The following is a 21,521-nucleotide window of genomic DNA, read 5'->3' as shown; positions in this document are numbered from 1 at the left end:
GTTTGCAGTTTCATCCGCAGGAGTCAGCTTTAACACTCGCACGGAGTTCGTAGGCCGCTCTGCTTTACAATTCAAAAACACCAGCAAACCCTAACAGAGGTTGCTAATTGCGTCAATGCATAAGTCATCAAAATTCTGATTGGTTCTAAAATCTAGATAAACTTAGACAATTTCCAGATATGGACGCAAGCTTGAAGCATATCTTTTGATGATGACTATTTTAGTGACGAGTGATCAGAGGTCCTATACGCAATACGCCTCTCCGAAGACGTATATCTGATACGCTGGACATCGGCAGCGGAACGTTTGTCCTGGACTGTCTGAGCTTCTTCCTGTACAGACAGATACTAACACACATATGCAGAGAAACACTTATCGTGCTTCAAGGTTGCCTCGGCCCTAAACCTTATCAGGCATGGTTACACACACAATGAGAGCAGCTTCTTAGAGAGTAAAAAGGCAGACTAAAGCCATATTCAACTTATTCTCTAACATGCATAAATGTAACTTTGATTAATAATTATTCAAGAAATATTATAATAAATATTAAAATGAAGGCCATTGTAGATCTGCCATCCAGTCCTTCAATACGCTTTTCTTGTTAGTAGATAGGCTTTTCTTGTTAGTAAATTAAGGAATATTTTGACCTCTAGTCTAGACAGTCATTTATTAAATATTATGTTTATTATTATTATTTAAAAAAATATTTAAAAATTATTTATTTCCACATTTTAATATAATAGTTAGGTCCTCTATTTTATCTTGTATTTATTCTTCTTTAATAGTGTGATCCGTGAAAAAAAAAAAAAACAGCAACATGTATTTGTAAGGGTGTTGTGTCTTTAATTTTATGTTATTTTTAAATTAAGGATTTTTTTTACTTCAGAATCAGTAATTTATTAAATATTATTATATTAATAGAAAAAAATATATAATATATATATATATAGCACAATTTTGAATAATAGTGGTCTTTTATTTTATCTTGGATTTATTGTAATATTGTAACCCAAAAACTATGAAATAATCAAATCAAATAAAAAAAGAACTAAACACTGAAAGCAAATAATAAGGTATTCTCCATAAAAAAGATGAGAGAAAAAAAGAAACATGCACTTATTATTATTATTATTATTATAATTTACAAGAACTCTGCAGAAAGGTGCTTGCGGTAGGCTGATAATGGTCTGAGATATGGAGAAACATCTGACATGCACAGTACCTTGTGCCTCAAAGGAATGGTTAGTGTGGTTAGCTCACAATAAACATGTTTTTGTTCAGCTGCTTTTGTCATGTGCAAAATGTCAATGATGACCAAACCTGATAACTGACTAAAAGTAGGTTTGGAAAGTGACCAGTACTGTTACATTGACATATTAATGAACATTTAGGGCCCTATCGTACACCCAGTGCAATGCGGCGCCAGGCGCAACACAAGTGTTTTTTGCTAGTTTCAGCCTGATGCAGTTATCATTTTCACATCCTGCGTCACGTTGATTAAATAACAAATGCATTTGCACCCATTTGTGCTCCCATGGGCATGCTGGTCTGAAAATGAGGTGTGTTCAGGGGCATTGTTGCCGCTATTTTGAGGCAACTGAAATAGACTGCCCCAATGACCAACTAAAACCTGGTCTAAAGTCAATGGCACAATATATTTTTGTTATTTAAAGAGCGCATAATATGCACCTATAGGCGGGTCCACAACGCACATACACTGCTTATTACACACACAGGGACTCAGCAACACTCAAACATGCCAAATATTATAATTGAAAGGATTACAACGTAAAAGATTATTATTGTGTATTTTTGTCAGGGGGCTTTGGTGGAATCCGGCTTGTCCCGTAGATGGTCTGCTTGTGTGCTTTAACCTCGCTCACGAGCAGATCCGTTTCGTCTCTGGAGAAGCGTTCAGTCTTTGCTCTTGCAAATTCTGCCATGTAAATAGCGAATCCGCCATGGTGCATGTGCAACTGGCTCTTAAAGGGAATGGGAGATGTGTCGTGCACTTCAGACCATGCGCTTAAATCATTAAAATAGGGCCCTTAATCTGAATATCCACAGAATTCTGCAGGGTTGCTAATGCAGATGCACTTGTAAATACCACATTGTAAATCTCACGTCGTGATAGTTCAAAGCAACAGTAGATCAAAAAGTGTGACATCTCTTGTAGCAAAGCTACACTGTTGACACTGACCCTTTAGTTGACCTTTACCGTGACCTTGACTCAAACAATCTGCCATTGATCATCATTCGCAGTCATGTTGACTTTCAAAAGCTGTTTGTTTGATTGCATGTAAGTCAAGTCAAAGCAAACAAAACAACTGTCGCTTTTCTTTTCCAACGTTTGTTGCAGTGGCTTATTGGCCCTGATGTGTTCCAGTGCTTCTGTTCAAGACCAGTGTTTGACGACGGTCACACATCACAGAGCTCCACGTCTGAAGCGCAAATAGGTGACCCTCCACCTCAGTCCCATATCTCCCTCTTCTTCTCTCTAGCAACAATAACAATCAATTCTTCAACATCAGAAGGTTCTGAAGCACAACTTATAAATCATATGCATCCCCTGCTGGTCTCTTGGCGGCCAAGTTGACTTTACTGAAGCGTTTCTTTGATCCTGCACTGCTTTGATTCACTTTTCTCTCACCCTTTTAGCTAAACATATCATTGGAATTTCGCTCTTTGTTCCTGACAGGTCTCGTCTTAGCTCGGTTTCTCTGCAGACATGCAGCCCTTCCCAGAGGGGGAGAACTACTCCGCAGCCCAGACGGAATCGAGTGCTGCTCAAAGATTTATCCTCATCTTTTGAATCAACGCTCTCTTTTCCCCTTCACTTCCTACCTTGACACCTCCGTCCTCTCTGTGGCACAATTGAAATGACAAGGTTGGTGTGGTCAGTGTCATTCAACGTTTCGTAAATGCTGAGCACTAGTCTCATTAATCTCTATTACAAGTAGAGATCTTGAAGGAACAGTGGGATGCAGTGCATCTCTGAAACAATGGTCATGTATACATTCATGGTCTATTAAGACAGTATTTGTTATCTCAGAGACTTCAAGAATGTATACACAATATGTAGTAGTATTATGAAAATGACAAATTAATTCCTCTGCTTGCCTTACATTTTTTTATATGTTCTCTTGACTTGGTCAAAACCCATTAGATAGGGTTGCACATATGTGACCCTGGTGCACAAACTAGTCATAAGTAGCACGGGTATATTTATAGCAATAGCCAACAATACATTGTATGGGTCAAAATTATAAATTTTTCTTTTATGCCAAAAGTCATTATTCATTCATGCTCCATGAAGCTATTTTGTAAATTTCTTACCATAAATATATCAAAACTTAATTTTTAATTAGTAATATGCATTGCTAAGAACTTCATTTGGACAACTTTAAAAGTGATATTCTCAATATCAATGGAGAGCTTATTTATTCAGCTTTCAGATGTTGTATGAATCTCAATTTCAAAAAATTGACCCTTTTGACTGGTTTTGTGGTCCAGGCAGGGTCACATATTGGGATGCACTTCTCAGAAATGTGGATTTTATATAAATTTTTCAACATATACAAATATGACAAATATTTTTTCTCACATTTACCCAGTAAAACAAATAATAGAAAAATACAATAAAAGATTTAAATGAACGAATGAGCCAATGAAAAAAGAGTGAACTCTTTTAATTTTAGTGCACTTTATATATTTGATATATTTGGAGACCCCAAGTGTTTTGTATATAGTATTAACCTGTTACGACGTTACATAGAATTCAACGGAACTTGTGATCATAGTTAGCTAACGATGCTTTTGGGAAACTCCCTGATTCTTAAATGTTAAGTATGCGTTTTGAGATTTTAATAGAATGTTTAAACGGAACCTGTGGACTAATTTTAATAAACTGGTAACTAATGTTCATTAGTTAACATTAGTTAAAAACATTGGTAAACATGAACTAAGAATGAACCATACTTCTGCAGCATTTATTAATCTCAGTTAATATTAATTTCAGCATTTACTAATGCATTATTAAAATCACAAGTTTGTTAACATTAGTTAATGCATGCATGAATAAACAATGAACAACTGTATTTTCATTAACTAACATTAACAAAGATTAATAAATAGTGTAATAAATGCATTGTTCATTGTTTGTTCATGTTAGTTAATACATTAACTAATGTTAATAAATGACAACACCTTATTGTAAAGTGTACCAACACATTTTATTAAAAAGATGGCAAATGATCAGACGAATAAACAAAATAATTAAATAGGTGTACTGGAAGGATTTTAATTTTTTTTCCCGGACAAGATAAGAGGGTAAATAACTCACCAACTCACTTCCTCTTTTGCCTTTGAAATATATACTCAGTGTGCAAAAACATGATCATTATCTATTACAAAACAGCAGCTCCAGGCTCATAAATGTGACTGTTCACACGTAACACTTCCCATGCATCTGCTTTTGTGTGATAATTAATATCCAACGTCTGATTGGTCAATGCACAATAAAGAAATGGTCTTTACTGCATGCATTTTATTAAGTCTTCTGTGGCTGGAACATAAAGATGATTGTCAAGCTGTTTATAAGGTTTTGTTAATGAGACAAGTAATGTGACTCATATAACTTTTTAAACTTACAGTATTTAAAATGACCAAACTTTAGAGCAGCTGTGAGCAGTTGAAACATGCTGATGTTTTATTGAATTATTTTTATTATAAACATGGATATTTAAATATATAATTATTTATATTTGTGGCACAGTCGCAACACCATCTGGTGATCAGAATTTGTGATTGCTAATTACAGAAGACTAGTAAGCATTATGGTGTTGAAGGTTTTAAAGATCTTGCAAAAAGAATTCAGTAAAAGAAAAATAGTAAGTGAAGTATATTAGCCTGGTTATCTCTTTGACCTTCATTCTCTTCCTCCCTCTATCTGTGGTTGGTTCTACATCTGCTCTTGAACTCTACATGATCAAGAGTTTGTGGTTAGACTTTCTGATAATCTATTCTGGACTTAGTAAAAAAAAAGCATTAGTAAATTTGATACTGTGGGAAAATAACAAATAATAAAATAATAATAAATAATAATAAAACTCTAGGGGGAAAGATCCAGCATATAAAAGATAGAGTTGATTAAAGATGTTGACCACAACATTGACATTTAAAACACCCTGATAAAGTAAAAGAAGAAACAAATTGACACCCATAATTATAATACCATTTTTTTTTTTTTCATTTGATTTCAGCAAATAACCATCTTCTTATCAATAGCCATTGCTTGACTTTGTTTTGTTGATTGTATGGTAATTTGGTGATTAAATTCACATATGTGATCCTGGACCACAAAACCAGTCATAAGGGTCAATTTTTCGAAATTGAGATTTATACATCATCTGAAAGCTGAATAAATAATTGTTAAAAAATATTGTTATGATAGGAAAATATTTGGCCGAGATACAACTATTTGAAATCTGAACTCTGAGGGTGCAAAGAAATCTAAATATTGAGAAAATCGCCTTTAAAGTTGTCCAAATGAAGTTCTTAGCAATGCATATTGCATATGAAAAATTAAGTTTTTATATATTTACAGTAGGAAATTTACAAAATATTTTCATGGATCATGATCTTTACTTAATATCCTAATGATTTTTGGCATAAAAGAAAAATCAATAATTTTGACCCATACAATGTATTTTCGGCTATTGCTACAAATATACCCCAGACACTTAAGACTGGTTTTGTGGTCCAGGGTCACATATTTGTGATGTTACATTATATAAATTATTTAGGTTAGTATATTGGTTTTAACTATCATCCATTACTAGAAATGAAACCCTGGGTTCTTTTTAACATCAGCAAATTTGTCTTTTTAGAAAGAGCAAGAAAACATTAAAGTCCTCTTCTATATCATCAAAGAACATAAAGTTTCCCATAACTGGGTAAAATCACCAACAATAACTTCTACCAAGAATCTACTGGCGTCCCAAGAAATGAATGTGAAGTGAATAAGAAAGAATTTAAAGCAAAACCACTGATGTGACAGAGTTAATAGCAAAGCCCTCCCTCATACTACACTGAACCACTCTAAGACTGAGGTTGAGAGGATGGAAAGGAAACGAGCGGAGGAACAGCAGGGTTTGGTGATCCAGGTACTATAAATTGTGTCACCTTTTCCTCTGCGCTCTAGAGACTGAAACCTCTTCATTGACAAGTAACTGAGAGAGGAGCTTATCATGAACAGCTGGAGTGTATATCACCTGGTAATCCTTGCCTTGCTCTTTGCTCCTGAGTCCAGTGCTGAGTATGATAATAGTGGTGAGTATTTTTTTTTATCTTTAGTACTTTAGCTCTTAATTGACAGAACAACTATTCAATATTTATTGTTTAAAGCAATTTTCAAATAAGCTGATTACTCATTTTCATGTGACATCTATCTATCTATCTATCTATCTATCTATCTATCTATCTATCTATGAACTGCTAGAAAATTTTGTAGCTGAAGAGCATGAGAAAAGACTTTGCAAGGTATTATGACTGCAACATAAAAAGTCCCCTAGAAGCAATATAATTAGCCTCACCACAAACGCGTGTTTTCCCAATATAAAGGTCATAGGTTTAATTTTTTGGAATGGAGTATATGACAAGCACATTCTTGTCAGTATACATTTAGTCAAACATCTGATGATGATGATGATAAGTTTGCTGATAAGTAGCAGTGCATCATGGTGCATGAGCTGTCTGGAGAGCCACATCAAAAGGCCTGAGGAGGGGGCGGTGTTCATATGAGCTGGTATATCCTGTATACCCGACAAAGATTCACATCAGAAGACATTCATTAAGTAAAACCCCACATTTTCGCAATAATGTTATTCATTCAGTCAATTTCATACTGTAAACACTCGCATATTACTCATACTCTAATCTCAAACAACGTCTGTGAACTTTTTCAGCATTTTCTGCTATGATTTTTTAAAACATTTTAAACATTTTCTACTGTGAACATTTTTAAAACTATAATGATTAGGCCTATAACAACGACAACATGATTGTATATTTTTGTTAATTACGCTACTTAGCAAATAAATAAATACATGGACATGAAGTATTGATTTGAGATTAAATTATGCAATTTTTTCTGCTAGGAAAATATGATCCCTTACAATGCACAACCTGATCGCATGAGAAAAGTAACTTACTCATGAATTCGTACAATGTGATACAAACCTAACTGTCAGTGACACAAAAGCAGATTTAAAGAAAACAAATTCATATTAATTAGGCACTAAATTGTTAAACAGTGAAGAACTGCCATGAAAGTGTGGTGCAATTTACAGTAGAAGAGTAAAAACAAATATACTGAATTGTATTTAAAATATTTTTATTTCATAAGTATACTAAAAATAGATGGAATATCTAGGTACTAACTGAAAATACACTGTAAATGTAGTTATTTCATGCTTTCATCAAGCACAAATTTAGTGCACTACAAATTAATTTGTAAAATAGTATACCTTTTACAAATGCAATTGGGGAAGAATTAAATATATATTCATCTCTACACTGTAAAAAAAAGATAGCTCAAAAATCTGCTGAAGCTGGTTGCCTTTCCTTTAAGCAATCAACAAACACACACACACACACACACACACACACACACACACACACACACAAATAATATAAACTAACAGGATGAAAGCTTTCAAAGAGGATGGCCACTTCATAACCCCAATGACATGTCCATGCTCACTTAACCCAACAACTAGTCTCAGTATAGGATGAATGAAGCAACTCATCTTATGATCCTGTAGATATATGAAGGCCATATTAAGGTTTGTCTGTGGGGATTGTTTGTACTGTATGTTGTGATATCATTAAAGTAAACAAGGGTGCTGTATGAGTTCTCATCTAATACTATGGCACAAGAAACAATATCACATTCTGTGTACTGATATTTATTTGTGCCTTTGCCCTTTAAAAGTGTCTGAAGTATTGTAATAATGTGATTTTAACATAGGTCTAAATTTAGGCTACAGTATGTTCAGTGAAGGAGGTCTCTCCTCACCTTACTTTCACAGGCCGTGAAATCCACCAACAATCAGTTTTGCGGTTTTGCTAAACATCTGAACCCACTAAAGTGCACACTATTAGGAATCTGTGTTGCAGATTTGGCACATTTTTCAAAAGAAATTCTTAGTCTTGAAACTCATTGCAGCAAAAGATGCAAGTCTCACCATGTATTTCAAATCTGAGAATGATGAAATTATTTTAAGATGATGCGGTGTAATTTATTTATTTTTTATTTATTTTAGGTAAGGCTGTCTTGTTGGGCAAACCAAGAAAAAAGAAAGGTATGAATTGAAACATGTTATGTACAAGTATGTTTCTGCTAACAGATGCTGCAAGGGCAGAATTTTCAAATGCAACTTTTGCCTAAAGTGCAAATGTAACAATGAGCAGTCTGCAAATAAAATGATTTAATTGGTTAAATATTGAAGTAATACTTCAGTAATTTATTTATGTTGTATCCTCTGTTGACCTTTTATGATGAAATATACAATACAATGAACTGTATCTGAGTTATACTTGAGTAAAAAATAGTATAGATAAAATGAAATGTTTTGAGCTCCAAAAGAATATTATATATATATATATATATATATATATATATATATATATATACAGTGGTGTGAAAAAGTGTTGGCCCCCTTCCTGATTTTTAAATTTTTTGCATGTTTGTCACACTTTAATGTTTCAGATCATCAAACAAATTTAAATATTAATCAAAGATAACACAAGCAAACACAACATGCACTTTTTGATTGAAGTTTTTTATTATGAAGGGAAAACAAAATCCAAACCCACATGGCCCTGTGTGAAAAAGTGCTTGCCCCCTAAACCTAATAACTGGTTGGGCCACCCTTAGCAGCAGCAACTGCAATCAAGCGTTTGTGATAACTTGCAATGAGTCTGTTACAGCGCTGTGGAGGAATTTTGGCCCACTCATCTTGGCAGAATTGTTGTAATTCAGCCACATTCGAGGGTTTGAGAGCATGAACCGCCTTTTTAAGGTCATGCCACAGCATCTCAATGGGATTCAGGTGAGGACTTTGACTAGGCCACTCCAAAGTGTTCATTTTGTTTTCAGAGGTGGATTTGCTGGTGTGTTTTGGATCATTGTCCTGCTACAGAACCCAAGTTCGCTTCAGCTTGAGGTCACGAACAGATGGCCGGACATTGTCCTTCAGGATTTTTTGGTAGACAGCTGAATTCATGGTTCCATTATCACAGCAAGTCTTCCAGGTCCTGAAGCAGCAAAACAGCCCCAGACCATCACACTACCACCACCATCTTTTACTGATGGTATGATGTTCTTTTTCTGAAGTGCTGTGTTACTTTTACGCCAGATGTGATGGGACACACACCTTCCAAAGAGTTAAACTTTTGTCTCGTCAGTCCACAGAGTATTTTCCCAAAAGTCTTGGGGATCATCAAGATGTTTTCTGGCAAAACTGAGACGAGCCTTTATGTTCTTTTTGCTCAGCAGCGGTTTTCGTTTAGGAACTCTGCCATGCAGGCCATTTTTGCCCAGTCTCTTTCTTATGGTGGAGTCATGAACACTGACCTTAACTGAGGCAAGTGAGGCCTGCAGTTCTTTAGATGTTGTTGTGGGGTCTTTTGTGACCTCTTGGATGAGTCGTCGCTGCACTCTTGGGGTAATTTTGGTCAGCCGGCCACTCCTGGGAAGGTTCACCGCTGTTCCATGTTTTAGCCATTTGCGGATAATGGCTCCCACTCCCCTCGCTTGGGGGGGGGGGGGGGGGGGGGGGTTACTTGTGTTATCTTTGATTAATATTTAAATTTGTCTGATGATCTGAAACATTAAAGTGTGACAAACATGCAAAAAAATAAAAAATCAGGAAGGGGGCCAACACTTTTTCACACCACTGTATATATATGTGCGTGTGTGTGTGTGTGTGTGTATACTCAAAACAATTCCTATTATCTATGCCATTTTAACACTCATTTATATTAAAATCATAATCATGAGGTAAGTTTTATAATTATGATTTTGAAAGTTAGGTGAATTAGGACATTTCCCTTTTCAGCAATTTAACCACACTTCAAATTTATTTCTATAGTGCTTTTCGCAATTTTTTACACTTTGAAATGTGGACTGCAGTCCTTTGGGTTGTCAAAATAGTATGACTTATTAAACGAATTATTAAAATTACCAGCCCTAAAAATGACACAAAAAGTTAAAAAGTCAAATAAATCCAGTAACAATGTAAAATGTATTAAAATAATTGAAATTCATGCATCGAAATCTGCAGCATAATGCAAGACCATTAAACCGCTAAATCATGTCATTGCGGTTTACATTAGGGACAGTTGTGCAGTGCATTGAGCGTTGATGCACGCAGAGACAATGAGTAGAGAAATGCTACGGATGGTTTTATTCCAATCGCATGCACTGAAACAGTTCTGCACGTTTACATTCTCTGGATAAAGGATTTAGCTGGTATGCTGGGGGTGTTAAAACTCTTAAGCTGTGCTATTATTTATAAAGATTCATTTATTGTATTAGAAGCACACAATAATGATGCTATTAACACACTACAAGGTTACTTGGAATGAAATTGCAATGTGTATTAAAGTCACTAAAAGTAAAGGATAGTATGACCTCAGTTTGTTATCAGTATAATATTAATGTATGTTCAACACTCTTACAGTGTAACTGAATTGTAATGTCACCAAAACACATAGGAAGTTTATTCTGAGTGAATTCTGCATTTCAAAACTTAAGGAGTGGATATTTAAAGTTACTGAAGTTAATTTAAAGTTAATAGAATACGTTTTGTGCGCAAAGAAAGCAAAAATAACGACTTTATTCAACAACTCTTCTCCCCCGAATTACTGTCTTCCGACATTTTGGAGAGTATCACAACAAATACGAGCATAAACAACGCATAAACGATTACGTTCATGCACGCGCTTTCCCCCCCGAACGTAAACAACTCTGATTACGTCAAATACGTTCATTCGCATGCTTTCCCCCCCGAACGTAAACAACGCCGATTATGCCGATTACGTTCTTGAGTACTCTCCAAAATGGTGGAAGATGCAACTCTGGGGAGAATAGACTGTTATTAAATAGACTGTTATTTTTTATTTCTTTGCGCACAAAAAGTATTCTCGTAGCTTCGCAAAATTAAAGTTGAGCCACTGATGTCATATGGACTGTTTTACCGATGTCCTTACTGCGTTTCTGGACCTGGGAACATTACAGTTGCGTTGCTGTCTATGGGAGGGTCAGATAGCTCTCCGATTTCATCAAAAATATCTTAATTTGTGTTCAGAAGATGAACGAAGGTCTTACGGGTTTGAAACGACATGAGGGTGAGTAATTAATGACAGCATTTTCATTTTGGGGTGAACTAACCCTTTAAGTATGCTTGGAATAGTTTCACTTTAGCACAAACAATAAATTTAAAACAACTTTAGTTGAACTTCAGCACAACTAAAATACATTTACAAAATTAGTTGTTCCAATTTAACAGACTTTAAGTATACCAAGTAATAGTGTGCCAAAAATACATTTAGTTATACTAAAGTACATACAAATAAATTGTTCTTAAGTATAATATTTTTCCACTAGGGACAAAAGATGTGAAAATAGCTTTGTTTTGAATTGAGGGTGAGCAGTTTGCTGTTCAGCTTAATTTGCCATGGACAATGGTGGATATTAGGAAAATCATACCAATCGATGGCGTGATTGACCAATCAAAATCATTTCTTCAACAGAGATGTACATCCAGCTTGCAAAATAATCCCTGACACTGTGTTCAGGGCATTGATGCAAAATACTTAATACCTCAGATTTAATTTTCAATTTAATCGATAAGGGAAATGTTATCAGTACCAGTTGCGTTAGTGAGAAACAAGGCCTGTTATTTCTTATTTAGCACTGCTAATTAATTATTGGGACGTATCAAACTGCTGAATGCCAAGACTGACCAGATATTTCACTTTCTGCTGAATTTTGTATGGACCTACAGTACTCATAATTATTCTACTCTTTTCAAGGTGAGATATTAGATATTGACCCGGACCAGATTGTTTTTAATATTAGTAATACACTGCATGGTATTACTGTAACATGGAGGACCTCAGATAATGAAATATCCCCTGATTGTTATGATGCTGAAGTGCAGTACAAGAGCCAATGTGTCAAAGACTGGAAGGTAACACTCACAGACACTTACACATTTTAGCTGCAGTAAGGCTCACTTTTAGCACAAACCAGAGAAAACCAGACTTGTATTTGCTGGAAAAATGCTCATGAATCTGATTTAAAATGACACATGCTATTCAAAGCAATGCAAAGTTGGAAAATCTTACAGCCTGCATGTGTTTGCTTTCATGTAGGGTGGTAAAAGTATTCCAGTGAGACAACAACATGAGGTGAACAATTTGAACTTGTCCACTCTCAGCATGAAGAAGAATTACGATTTCAGAATAAGAATGAAGCTGTGGTGTCGAGACAAGGAGTGGAGCAATTGGACAAAAGTGCAAAGTTGGGAAAACAATGAAGGTACCGGCTCTTTGTTCTTGAAATACCATGTGCTCAGGTTCAGGACCAGAGCCTGGTTTAATAAATAAGCATTAATTGGTCATCAGCCATAGCAATATGTATGGTTCAAGATATTTACAATCTCTTTACTAGCTTGTACTGAACTCTGAGCAATTCTGGAGTTTTTGTGGATCTTCTCATGTTAATTTGTCTCTAGTATGAATCACTTTTGTTGCTGTATTCTTCAAATTTGGTTTGGATTAGTCAAATGAAATATAAACAGAAGTAAATTATTACATATATTCTTCTAGGTGTGTGTAAAAAGCTTCACAAATAACGAAACATTTTGTTCACAGCTGCTTGTTTGGTAGAAGCATCCGCCTACATATGGGTTTATATATTGATAATTGTGCTGCCACTAACCGCCTTTCTTCTCGTCTGTCTGTTGACTCAACAGGGGTGAGTATTAACCAGCTCTTGAGTAATTATAATATCCTTGACACCGTTTTTATCCATGTCTGAACCCTTTGACATTCTTTGGTCTTGAAAGAGTTAGAAGACTGATCTTTCCTGAAGTACCAGATCCCAAACACTTAAAAAATAAAATCATGGAAACTGAACAGTATCAGGTAAGGCCAACACCATCCATAATATCAAATGCATTAATTTGACAGAATAAACCTAGATGTTTGTAGTTTGTAGTACAGCTGGAAGAGAATTTGCACTTTCACACCACAGAATTCTTGTTTTTTAAAACAGAGGTTTTATTTTACAATGGAAATCACACACAATTGCAAATGTGAATTATGTCATTCTGTGCTTTAAAATTGTGAGGTTGCAGTTGCTACATTTTGGTATTTAAACATATATCCTTGTGGTAGTTGCTGTGCTTCTGTAGTAGCATTTCGCACACAACGGGCCCTATTTTGACTGTCTAAGCTGTCTAAAAGGGTTGTCCCTATTCTCTTAATGAGTAATGGGTGTGTTTTGGGCATAACGTGCAATAAACCAATCAGCGTCTCATCTTCCATACCCTTTAAGAGCAAGTTGCGCTAGCGCCAGAGGAAACGGAGTAGAGGAATAGGTAGCCTAATTCTGATACATGCAATGACTATCCATTTTGACATGTGGGCATATTTACATTTATGTAGCCTACACAATAATAATCTTTTACATTGCAATCCTTTAAATTGTAATATTTTGCATGCAGAGCTGGGTAGATTATTTACAAATTGTAATCCGTTACTGATTTCAAATTACATGACAAAAACCGTAGTCAGTAACGTAATCCATTACATTACACATTTTAGGTAATATAATCAGATTACTTTTGGATTACTTTTGACCTAACTCGTTTATCACATTGATTTAAACAGGATAATCTTGTACCATAATGATGTAAAAATATAAATAGTGAGAAATTATATTCCTTTCACTTTAATTAACAACATGAAGTGCATTAAACTTTATATTACATAAAGGTTCCCAAACCGGGGTTCGTAAAGGAACTGCAGGGGGTTTGTGACTTTAATGAAAGGCAAACATGTAATTAAATCATAAAAATATCAAATTATATTAAATCATGTTGCTTTAATGTTGCTGTTTGAGCATAAACAACATCTGCAAAATTACGATGCTCAAAGTGCAATGCAAAGGGAGATATTGTCTTTTACAGAATTGCTGATTGACCACATATTAGGTGAAAGAGGTTCAGATGACAAAAAGTTTGAGATTGTCTGCAAATAAGAAAAAACGAGAATTTGTGCATTTTAATGAGTTTGCAAGACAAAAGCCTTTCTATAGTACATAATAATACATGGTTGTGATAATTCAAATAAAAATTTTAAATTATTTTTATAAATTCAAAGTTCAAATGCTGTGTTGCACCTGACTAATGACTGATCTCTGTGTGAAGGTCCACAAAACTGGACTTTCTGGGTGTATATAAGTGGTAGACTATTTTAGAAAGGAAAATTTAAAAGATAAAAAAGAGGAATTAGAGAGAATCAATAAATGATGAATGATGTATTGCTATTGTGTCAGTAATCAATAAAAAGTAACTGTAGTCTGATTACGAGTATTTTAAAATGTAACTTACTCTAATTACAAATACTTAATTTTTGGAATCTGATTACATAATCCAGATTACATGTAATCAGTTACTACCCAGCTCTGTTTGCATGTTTTTGTGCTGCTGCATATTGTGTAAATAACAATAGGTCTAATACTGTAGCACTGACTTTAGACCAGGTTTTAATTGGTCAATGGCGCAGTCTATTTCAGTTGCCTCAAAAAAGCGCCAACAATGCGCCTGAACACACCTCGTTTTCAGACCAGCATGCTCATGGGCACACAAATGGGCGCAAATGCATTTGCTATTTAAACAAAGTGGTGCAGGACATGAAAATTATAACTGCGTCGGACTGAAACCAGCAAAAAATAAATAAATAAATAATTTGCTTCGTACCTGGCGCCGCATTGTGCTGGGTGTATAAAAGGGTCCAACATTTCAAAATTCATTTATGATGTAGAACAAAACATTAAAGTTTCTCAGAGAGTGTTTTTTAACATGTAGGACAAAACACTAATAGCTATATAAAAACCTGAGAGGTTAAAATCTTTTTCCCAGTATTTCAAAATTTAAATAGATATGTACAGATTGACTATTACCAGAACACTAGTAAAGCTGTTTAGCCTATTTGGAATGTCAACAGGGCTTAAAACATGATCTTAAACAATAAAATAACACAGTTTAAGGCATTTACATAACACATTGTTTATTAAATTATATTGTTCACCCAAAAATTAAAATTCTGTTATTAATTACACATCCTCATGTCCAAACCTGTAAGATCTTCATTCATCTTTATAACACAAATTAAGATATTTTTGATGAAATCCAAGAGCTTTCTGACCCTGCATAGGCAGCAACAGTGCCACCACGTTCAAGGCCCAGAAAGGTAGTAAGGACATCATTAAAATAGTCCATGTGTCATCAGCTATGAGAATACTTTTTCGTGCAAAGAAAATTAAAATGACTTTATTCAACAATTTCTTCTCTACCGTATCAGTTTTTGATGCGCATTCACAACAGTGTGCATTCCTCTGCTTGCAAACAAGGCACAGTGCATCCGGGTTCAAAGTCAGAACGCTAGCTCCTGCGTCAGAGACTGACAGGGAAGAGAAGAAATTGTTCATTAAAGTCATTATATTGATTTTCTTTGCACACAAAAAGTATTTTAGTAGCTTCATAAAATTAAGGTTGAACCACTGATCTCACATGGACTATTTTAACGATGTCCTTACTACCTTTCTGTACCTTGAACATGGTAGTACCGTTGCTTCCTATGCAGGGTCAGAAAGCTCTCAGATTTCATCAAAAATATCTTAATTTGTGTTCCAAAGGTTAATGAAGGTCTTAAAGGTTTGGAACAACATGAAGGTGAGTAATTAATGACAGTATTTTTTTATTTTTGGGTGAACGATCCCTTTAAGAATCAACCACACACCTTGTTTTTACCTACTTTATTTACTTACTTCATTACAAACCCTATGGAAATTACTGAGAAAACTAATGGCAAATATGCCTTCTGGATTGGCCCACTCTTAATAATAGTTTTTTTAGTATTATTTTCTATGGTTCCATGAAAAACTTTAACATCATTGGAACCTTTCAAATGAATAAAAAGTTCTTAATTGTGGAAAAAGGTGCTTTAGATTAGTAAAATGTTTCACACACACTTACATTTTTTTTGAAAACTTTATTTTTACGGATGTATGGATTGTAGTCATGATTGATTAGCTCTAATGAAATAATTTTGTCTGTCATTTCCTTAGTGGTGGGGGAACCTTACACAGTGGAATGAGGAGTGCTTAACAACAGTTATTGAGATTATTGACAAGAACGAAAGGGAAGAGCAACATCAAACTTTGGTAATACAGCCCATGTACTCAAGGCCAGAGCAACATGACAGCACGTACCACATCTACTCCTCTGAAACACCTGGTGAAATCACAGAACAACAGTACTCTCGAAGTGTGTTGGGATATGTTGCCCTTTAAGACCACAGAGAGGGGCTGAAGTCATATCCATGAGCCAATTTAATGCTTTTAAGATTGATTATTTGATTGGGATAACACATGGGGTAAAATCTTTTATGCTTGCTAGTGTCTCGGGTTTGTGATCATCACAGTTTAGATGCTTTGCATGGCTCTGTTAGCCCCTGCCAGTAGATCCTGTAACTACACCATTTGGATACAAAAAGCATCTTTCTTCATTAACGGCCATTCAAAATTAGCCACCTAGTCTGATGCAACTACAGTCTTTTAAGCAATATATTTCCAGGGCTCCGGCATAAGCCAAACAAGTGCCTTTGAGATGAATGGGAATGCTAATTGATGTATTTCTCTAGGTATTATCATGGTCATTATCATTATCAGGTATTATCTCATTGGTTACTCCTAAAGTCTGTGATCAGGATTGTGGTTAAAGCAAGCTAGTGCACAAAACAATCATTTGAGCACATCAGTTTGTGACAAACAATGAGAGTGCAGTACAATAATTGGACAATGGAGGGCACTCTGACTATCCTGAAGTGTTAAAGAAGAGTTGAACCATATCAAAGCCAACAAGGAACACACTCTTCACAGCATCACAGCCCTCTCTTAAGGGAGGATGTACGTTAATTTGAAGACTGATTTAAAAGATTAATGTGAAACTGCATAATAGATGTGGAGTTTCAGTGTGACGGCGTAACAAAGCCAGGGCAGCAGCCACACACTCCGATCTGTTGTGATTGATGAACTGGAATGGAGGTGAAGAAGAATATGAGCAAATAATCATTAAGCGATAGAAGCAAAAATGAATGCCACACAGGTGGATACATGAATGTAAAAATGTACAGTTTCTGTCATACCTGTTGCAGCTTAGAAAAACTGACCAGCCAATTTTTATTTTTTTGCAAGGTAATAGTATTGGCTTTATGAGCGAGGCAAGAAGTGGGTTCCAAAAGTCTGGGACCACACTGAAATTTTTTCTACATTTAAACCTGAAAATGTAGAAAAAAAAGGGTAAACAAAGGGAAAAAAAATATAATAAAAAAAAATGAAAAGGAAAATGTACTAAAATTTAAAATGCAATTTATATAAAGGAACATTTAGTGCTCTGCAGTCTTCTGTTAATCAAGCAAATTTGAGACAGTCATGCAACTCCTTCAATGGTCAGATTTCAACTTCCATTAAAGCACAAGATGCTCTTTAGAACATTCTAAATTTGTAAGAACATGATCATCAGGTTTTACACAAACTTCTGGAGATCATGCAGCTTGAGTGCTGCTGTCATTAAAATCAAAGGAGGACACACTAAATACTAAGACATTCTGCTATTCAAGTTTATTTTTTTGTCATGCATTCTTTTTCTCTCAAATTGCTATGTTGATCATATAATTGGTAACTGGTAAATATGAAATTAGAAAAAGGTAACAACATCAAAGCATTTTTACACACGGTTTCAGATTTTTGGACCCATGCTGTACATGCATTTGATCAAATACAAAAAAAAGAAAAAAAGAAAGATGTTTGAAAAAAAACATTTTCCATCTATTACATTTCAATAATTTTTTATATTTTGTCAATTTCTTTGCTCAAAAATTAAAATACTTATGCTTTATGTTTCTGGATTTAATAAGAGCTTCATCTTTATGTCCACCAGTGGTGTACTGCTAACTGTCTTTGATACGCAAACCCATTTCTATGGGGAGGATGTGATTAAAGCCAGGATGCACAAGATTTCCCCTGTAACAACTGTGTGCTAACTGACGGTTCAATATAAATTATCTTTTAGATAAAGCGGCGGGGAATTACCTTACACACATTTAAAAAAAAAACTGATCAACAAAAAAGAAAGTTTACTCAGAATAATAAATGATATGAGATAAGATAAACTGCTTTCACTATATGTAATTTCCATCTACGCCTCTTACAGAGAAACTCTTTTCCAAGAAGGGGCACTGGAGGTGGTATAGGTTTGTATTTCATACATGATAATTGCTGTCCGTTAAAATAGGCTAACAATCAGATGTAGCAAGTCACCACTTGACTGTTATATGAGAGTTCACAGCAGCTAAAGTCTTCATACCTCCTCCAGCTTACATAAGAGAAGCAACAAACAGCTTGCTCGATTAATAAATTAAGTATGCTAAATATGGCTTACAGTCATGTTTCTGCAGAGCTATTTAACGATAATCAACACTCCAACAATTACATCTTTACACTTTACACTTTTAATTATACATTGTACGTTTCTTCTGGCAAACGGGAATGAATCGTGTTCCCCGGTGAATTGTTCTCCAAAGCATTAAGCAAAAATGTGTGGGTCTATCTATCTGTGATGATTTTTACTCTTAAATACCAGGAAACACACACACACACACACACACAACAGAGATCAGCCTTGCTGGACTAAAATGTTTTATTTATTGTAATGCTTTAGTGGGGGAAGACCCAGTTCATGCATTCATTATCATAAAGGCCCCGAGACATTCAGCACAAAGAGCGAGACGAGTTACGCGCCTTCTATGGCACCTCAAGAACGTGCAGGTGGAGGAATGACTAGCTGTGGCGACATGACAGAAGATGACAATGTCAAAGAACCGCCATCTCTAGCACATAAACTGTCCCTGAAGCAGACACTTAAGGGAGATGTAAAGTGCTACACATCTCTGTGTTGTTTTCACTCTCATCAACTTGTTTTTAATATGCTACGATGAATGTGTCAGGGCCCCCAGGCGGTAAATGGTGGATGACAAATGTTACTGCAAGCAAACCCACTGGAGGCTGACCATATTGTACCTGTGCCAGGCTTCTTGATGCTCCTTTTTATCGAAAAGCTCAAAGCTGGAAGAAACGCCTCTTTTGTCATCTTCTGGGTTGTATGTGAGCATGTGCTCAGTGAATGCACAGTTAAACAGATGTTGAAGATTCTCGCAAAGACTCGATAAAAAAGACAGTGGAGGCCCTCTTTTCTATTCAATTATTTAGAGTTGAAGAAAGAAGCAATATTATCAACATGTTTCCTCTGAAGCCCAAACATTCTGGAGGAATGAATAACATATTTATATAGTAACCCATGCCAGATAGCCGGAAATGGAAACAAATACCTTCTAATGTATTTTGGATCTCTGTGAACCTCCAAACTCAATGTCAAATTGCACAAAATTTCTGACAAAAGCACTTTTTTGTCCAGTCAAATATATATTTTTCCTTTCTAGAATTCTAGAGAACTAAGTAAAAAACAACTACATCCTGTTGCTATTTAATTATATTAAAGCTTAAAAAAGTGAAAACTTCCACACCTCCAACAAGCGTATCTTAAATGTTTGCACTTGCACGCTTGATAACATAAAAAAGGTGTCACTGCCAAGCGTTTGGGTAATGCTTCTAATTATGTTGAACTCAAATAAATAAATTATTTGCTTTTCACCGGGTGAGCGTGACAGGTTTGCCAACAGCCTGACAAATGGAAGAATCGTTTGCAAATGCAACGCGCGTATATAACGTACAGCGGTGGAGAGCCTCAGACAAGGCGAGAGCTATGACAGCCGTTTTTTTCCCCCTCCTGTGTTAACAGTCTCAGTGCTCCTCTCAAAATAAAGCTCTGTTTGAGGAGTATAAAGTCTGTGTTGCAGTAAGCCTGATTGTGCCAAGCCTGATCTGGTATTCATTAGTGCTTATTACTTGTGACCTCACCTGCAAGTCGAGCCTGTCACGATTAAGCCGGCTCCTTTGGCACTTGCAAAGACTCTCCTCTGTGGTTATGGAAGACGACACCAGACAGACAAATTACACAAACCGGAGGTTTCGGAGTATGAAGCGAGTTGTCATTGGGCTGGTGCATCGATTAAGTCTACAGTACGGAAAAAAGAGACAAAGAGATAAGTAGTTTGGCAGGGGCTTTCCAAAGAAACCGTTCTATCTGTGGGAGGAAAGATTTGATTATTAGTTTTTGCCACTAGCACAGATGAGAGGAGGAAGTCTCAGCAGAGAATAAGGAGTATGCGTGGTAGTGGGCGTGGAGCCGGCAGTGAGCTGATGTTGTATTCAGTGCTCTTCAAAGGTCAACCTAAAACTGTACTGTTGTTCCTTAAGGATGAATGGCGTACATTCATTACATAGGCGCTCTGTTTAAAAACCCAGCAAGCTGCCTACGTAGGCCGCATTGTAAGGCATCATAGGCCAGCTCCCAACACTGAGGCTGTTCCAAAAGGTTGGCACCATGATTATGCCACTTTCTTAGATACCTTCTTTTTGGTAGCTTAAGCAAAGAAGGCAATCTCAGAATGCATTGTGAGCTCTGTGCTGGATGAAGCAAGAGGAATTACTGTACTTTATTCAATGGCAAAAGTATTGATAAAAACATTTAAATCCAATTAAATGCCAAGTTCTGTCATGAAACTCTAGATGGTGCCGATTGATTGGTCGTTTAGAATGCATATTGATGATATTCACAGCGTTAAACTACTTGACACAAGCTGATTGGTTCACGTTCCATATGCAGCCAATAAGCGTACTGCTTTACATTTAAATGGCTGGTTAGCATTCACTAGAGCAGTTCACAGCACGCTTTCGAGTTCCTCTGAAATCCTCCACCTCCCCCAGCTCCACCTGTATAGATCAGCCGCTATTTTATATGCTATTTGTGCAGTAGCAGTATGTCTTACTCACAGCCCTGTATCGGCGTATGTATTGGCAGTAGCAAATTCCTGTATTTGCTTTGCAGCAGCAGCAATTATCTACAACAACAGCAATAACCAATAGCAGCAGCAATGTAGCAGATATATTCTACCAAGAGCAAATACATTAGTATTGTCATATCCATTACCATACTAAAAAGTGTTGTTATGATAGAAATACAGATAACTTACACAACATTTGTGTT

General features: G+C 35.7%; 1 protein-coding gene across 1 annotated transcript; it reads left to right on the top strand.

Annotated features, from left to right (window-relative positions):
* Positions 1 to 6,119: 6,119 nt before the first annotated feature.
* Positions 6,120 to 17,668, top strand: crlf2 (cytokine receptor like factor 2; the record flags this gene model as incomplete). The annotated part of the gene is made up of 5 exons (XM_079426332.1): positions 6,120 to 6,164; positions 12,442 to 12,607; positions 12,943 to 13,045; positions 13,137 to 13,215; positions 16,424 to 17,668. 5 exons carry the CDS (start codon positions 6,120 to 6,122, stop codon positions 16,646 to 16,648), a joined length of 618 nt encoding a protein of 205 aa, XP_079282458.1. The 3' UTR covers positions 16,649 to 17,668.
* Positions 17,669 to 21,521: the final 3,853 nt, after the last annotated feature.

The sequence above is a fragment of the Barbus barbus genome (assembly GCF_936440315.1).
Source record: "Barbus barbus genome assembly, chromosome: 10".
Classification (NCBI taxonomy): Eukaryota; Metazoa; Chordata; class Actinopteri; order Cypriniformes; family Cyprinidae; genus Barbus; species Barbus barbus.
Note: the sequence above shows the minus strand (reverse complement) of the source record. Positions and strands in the feature narration are given on the sequence as shown.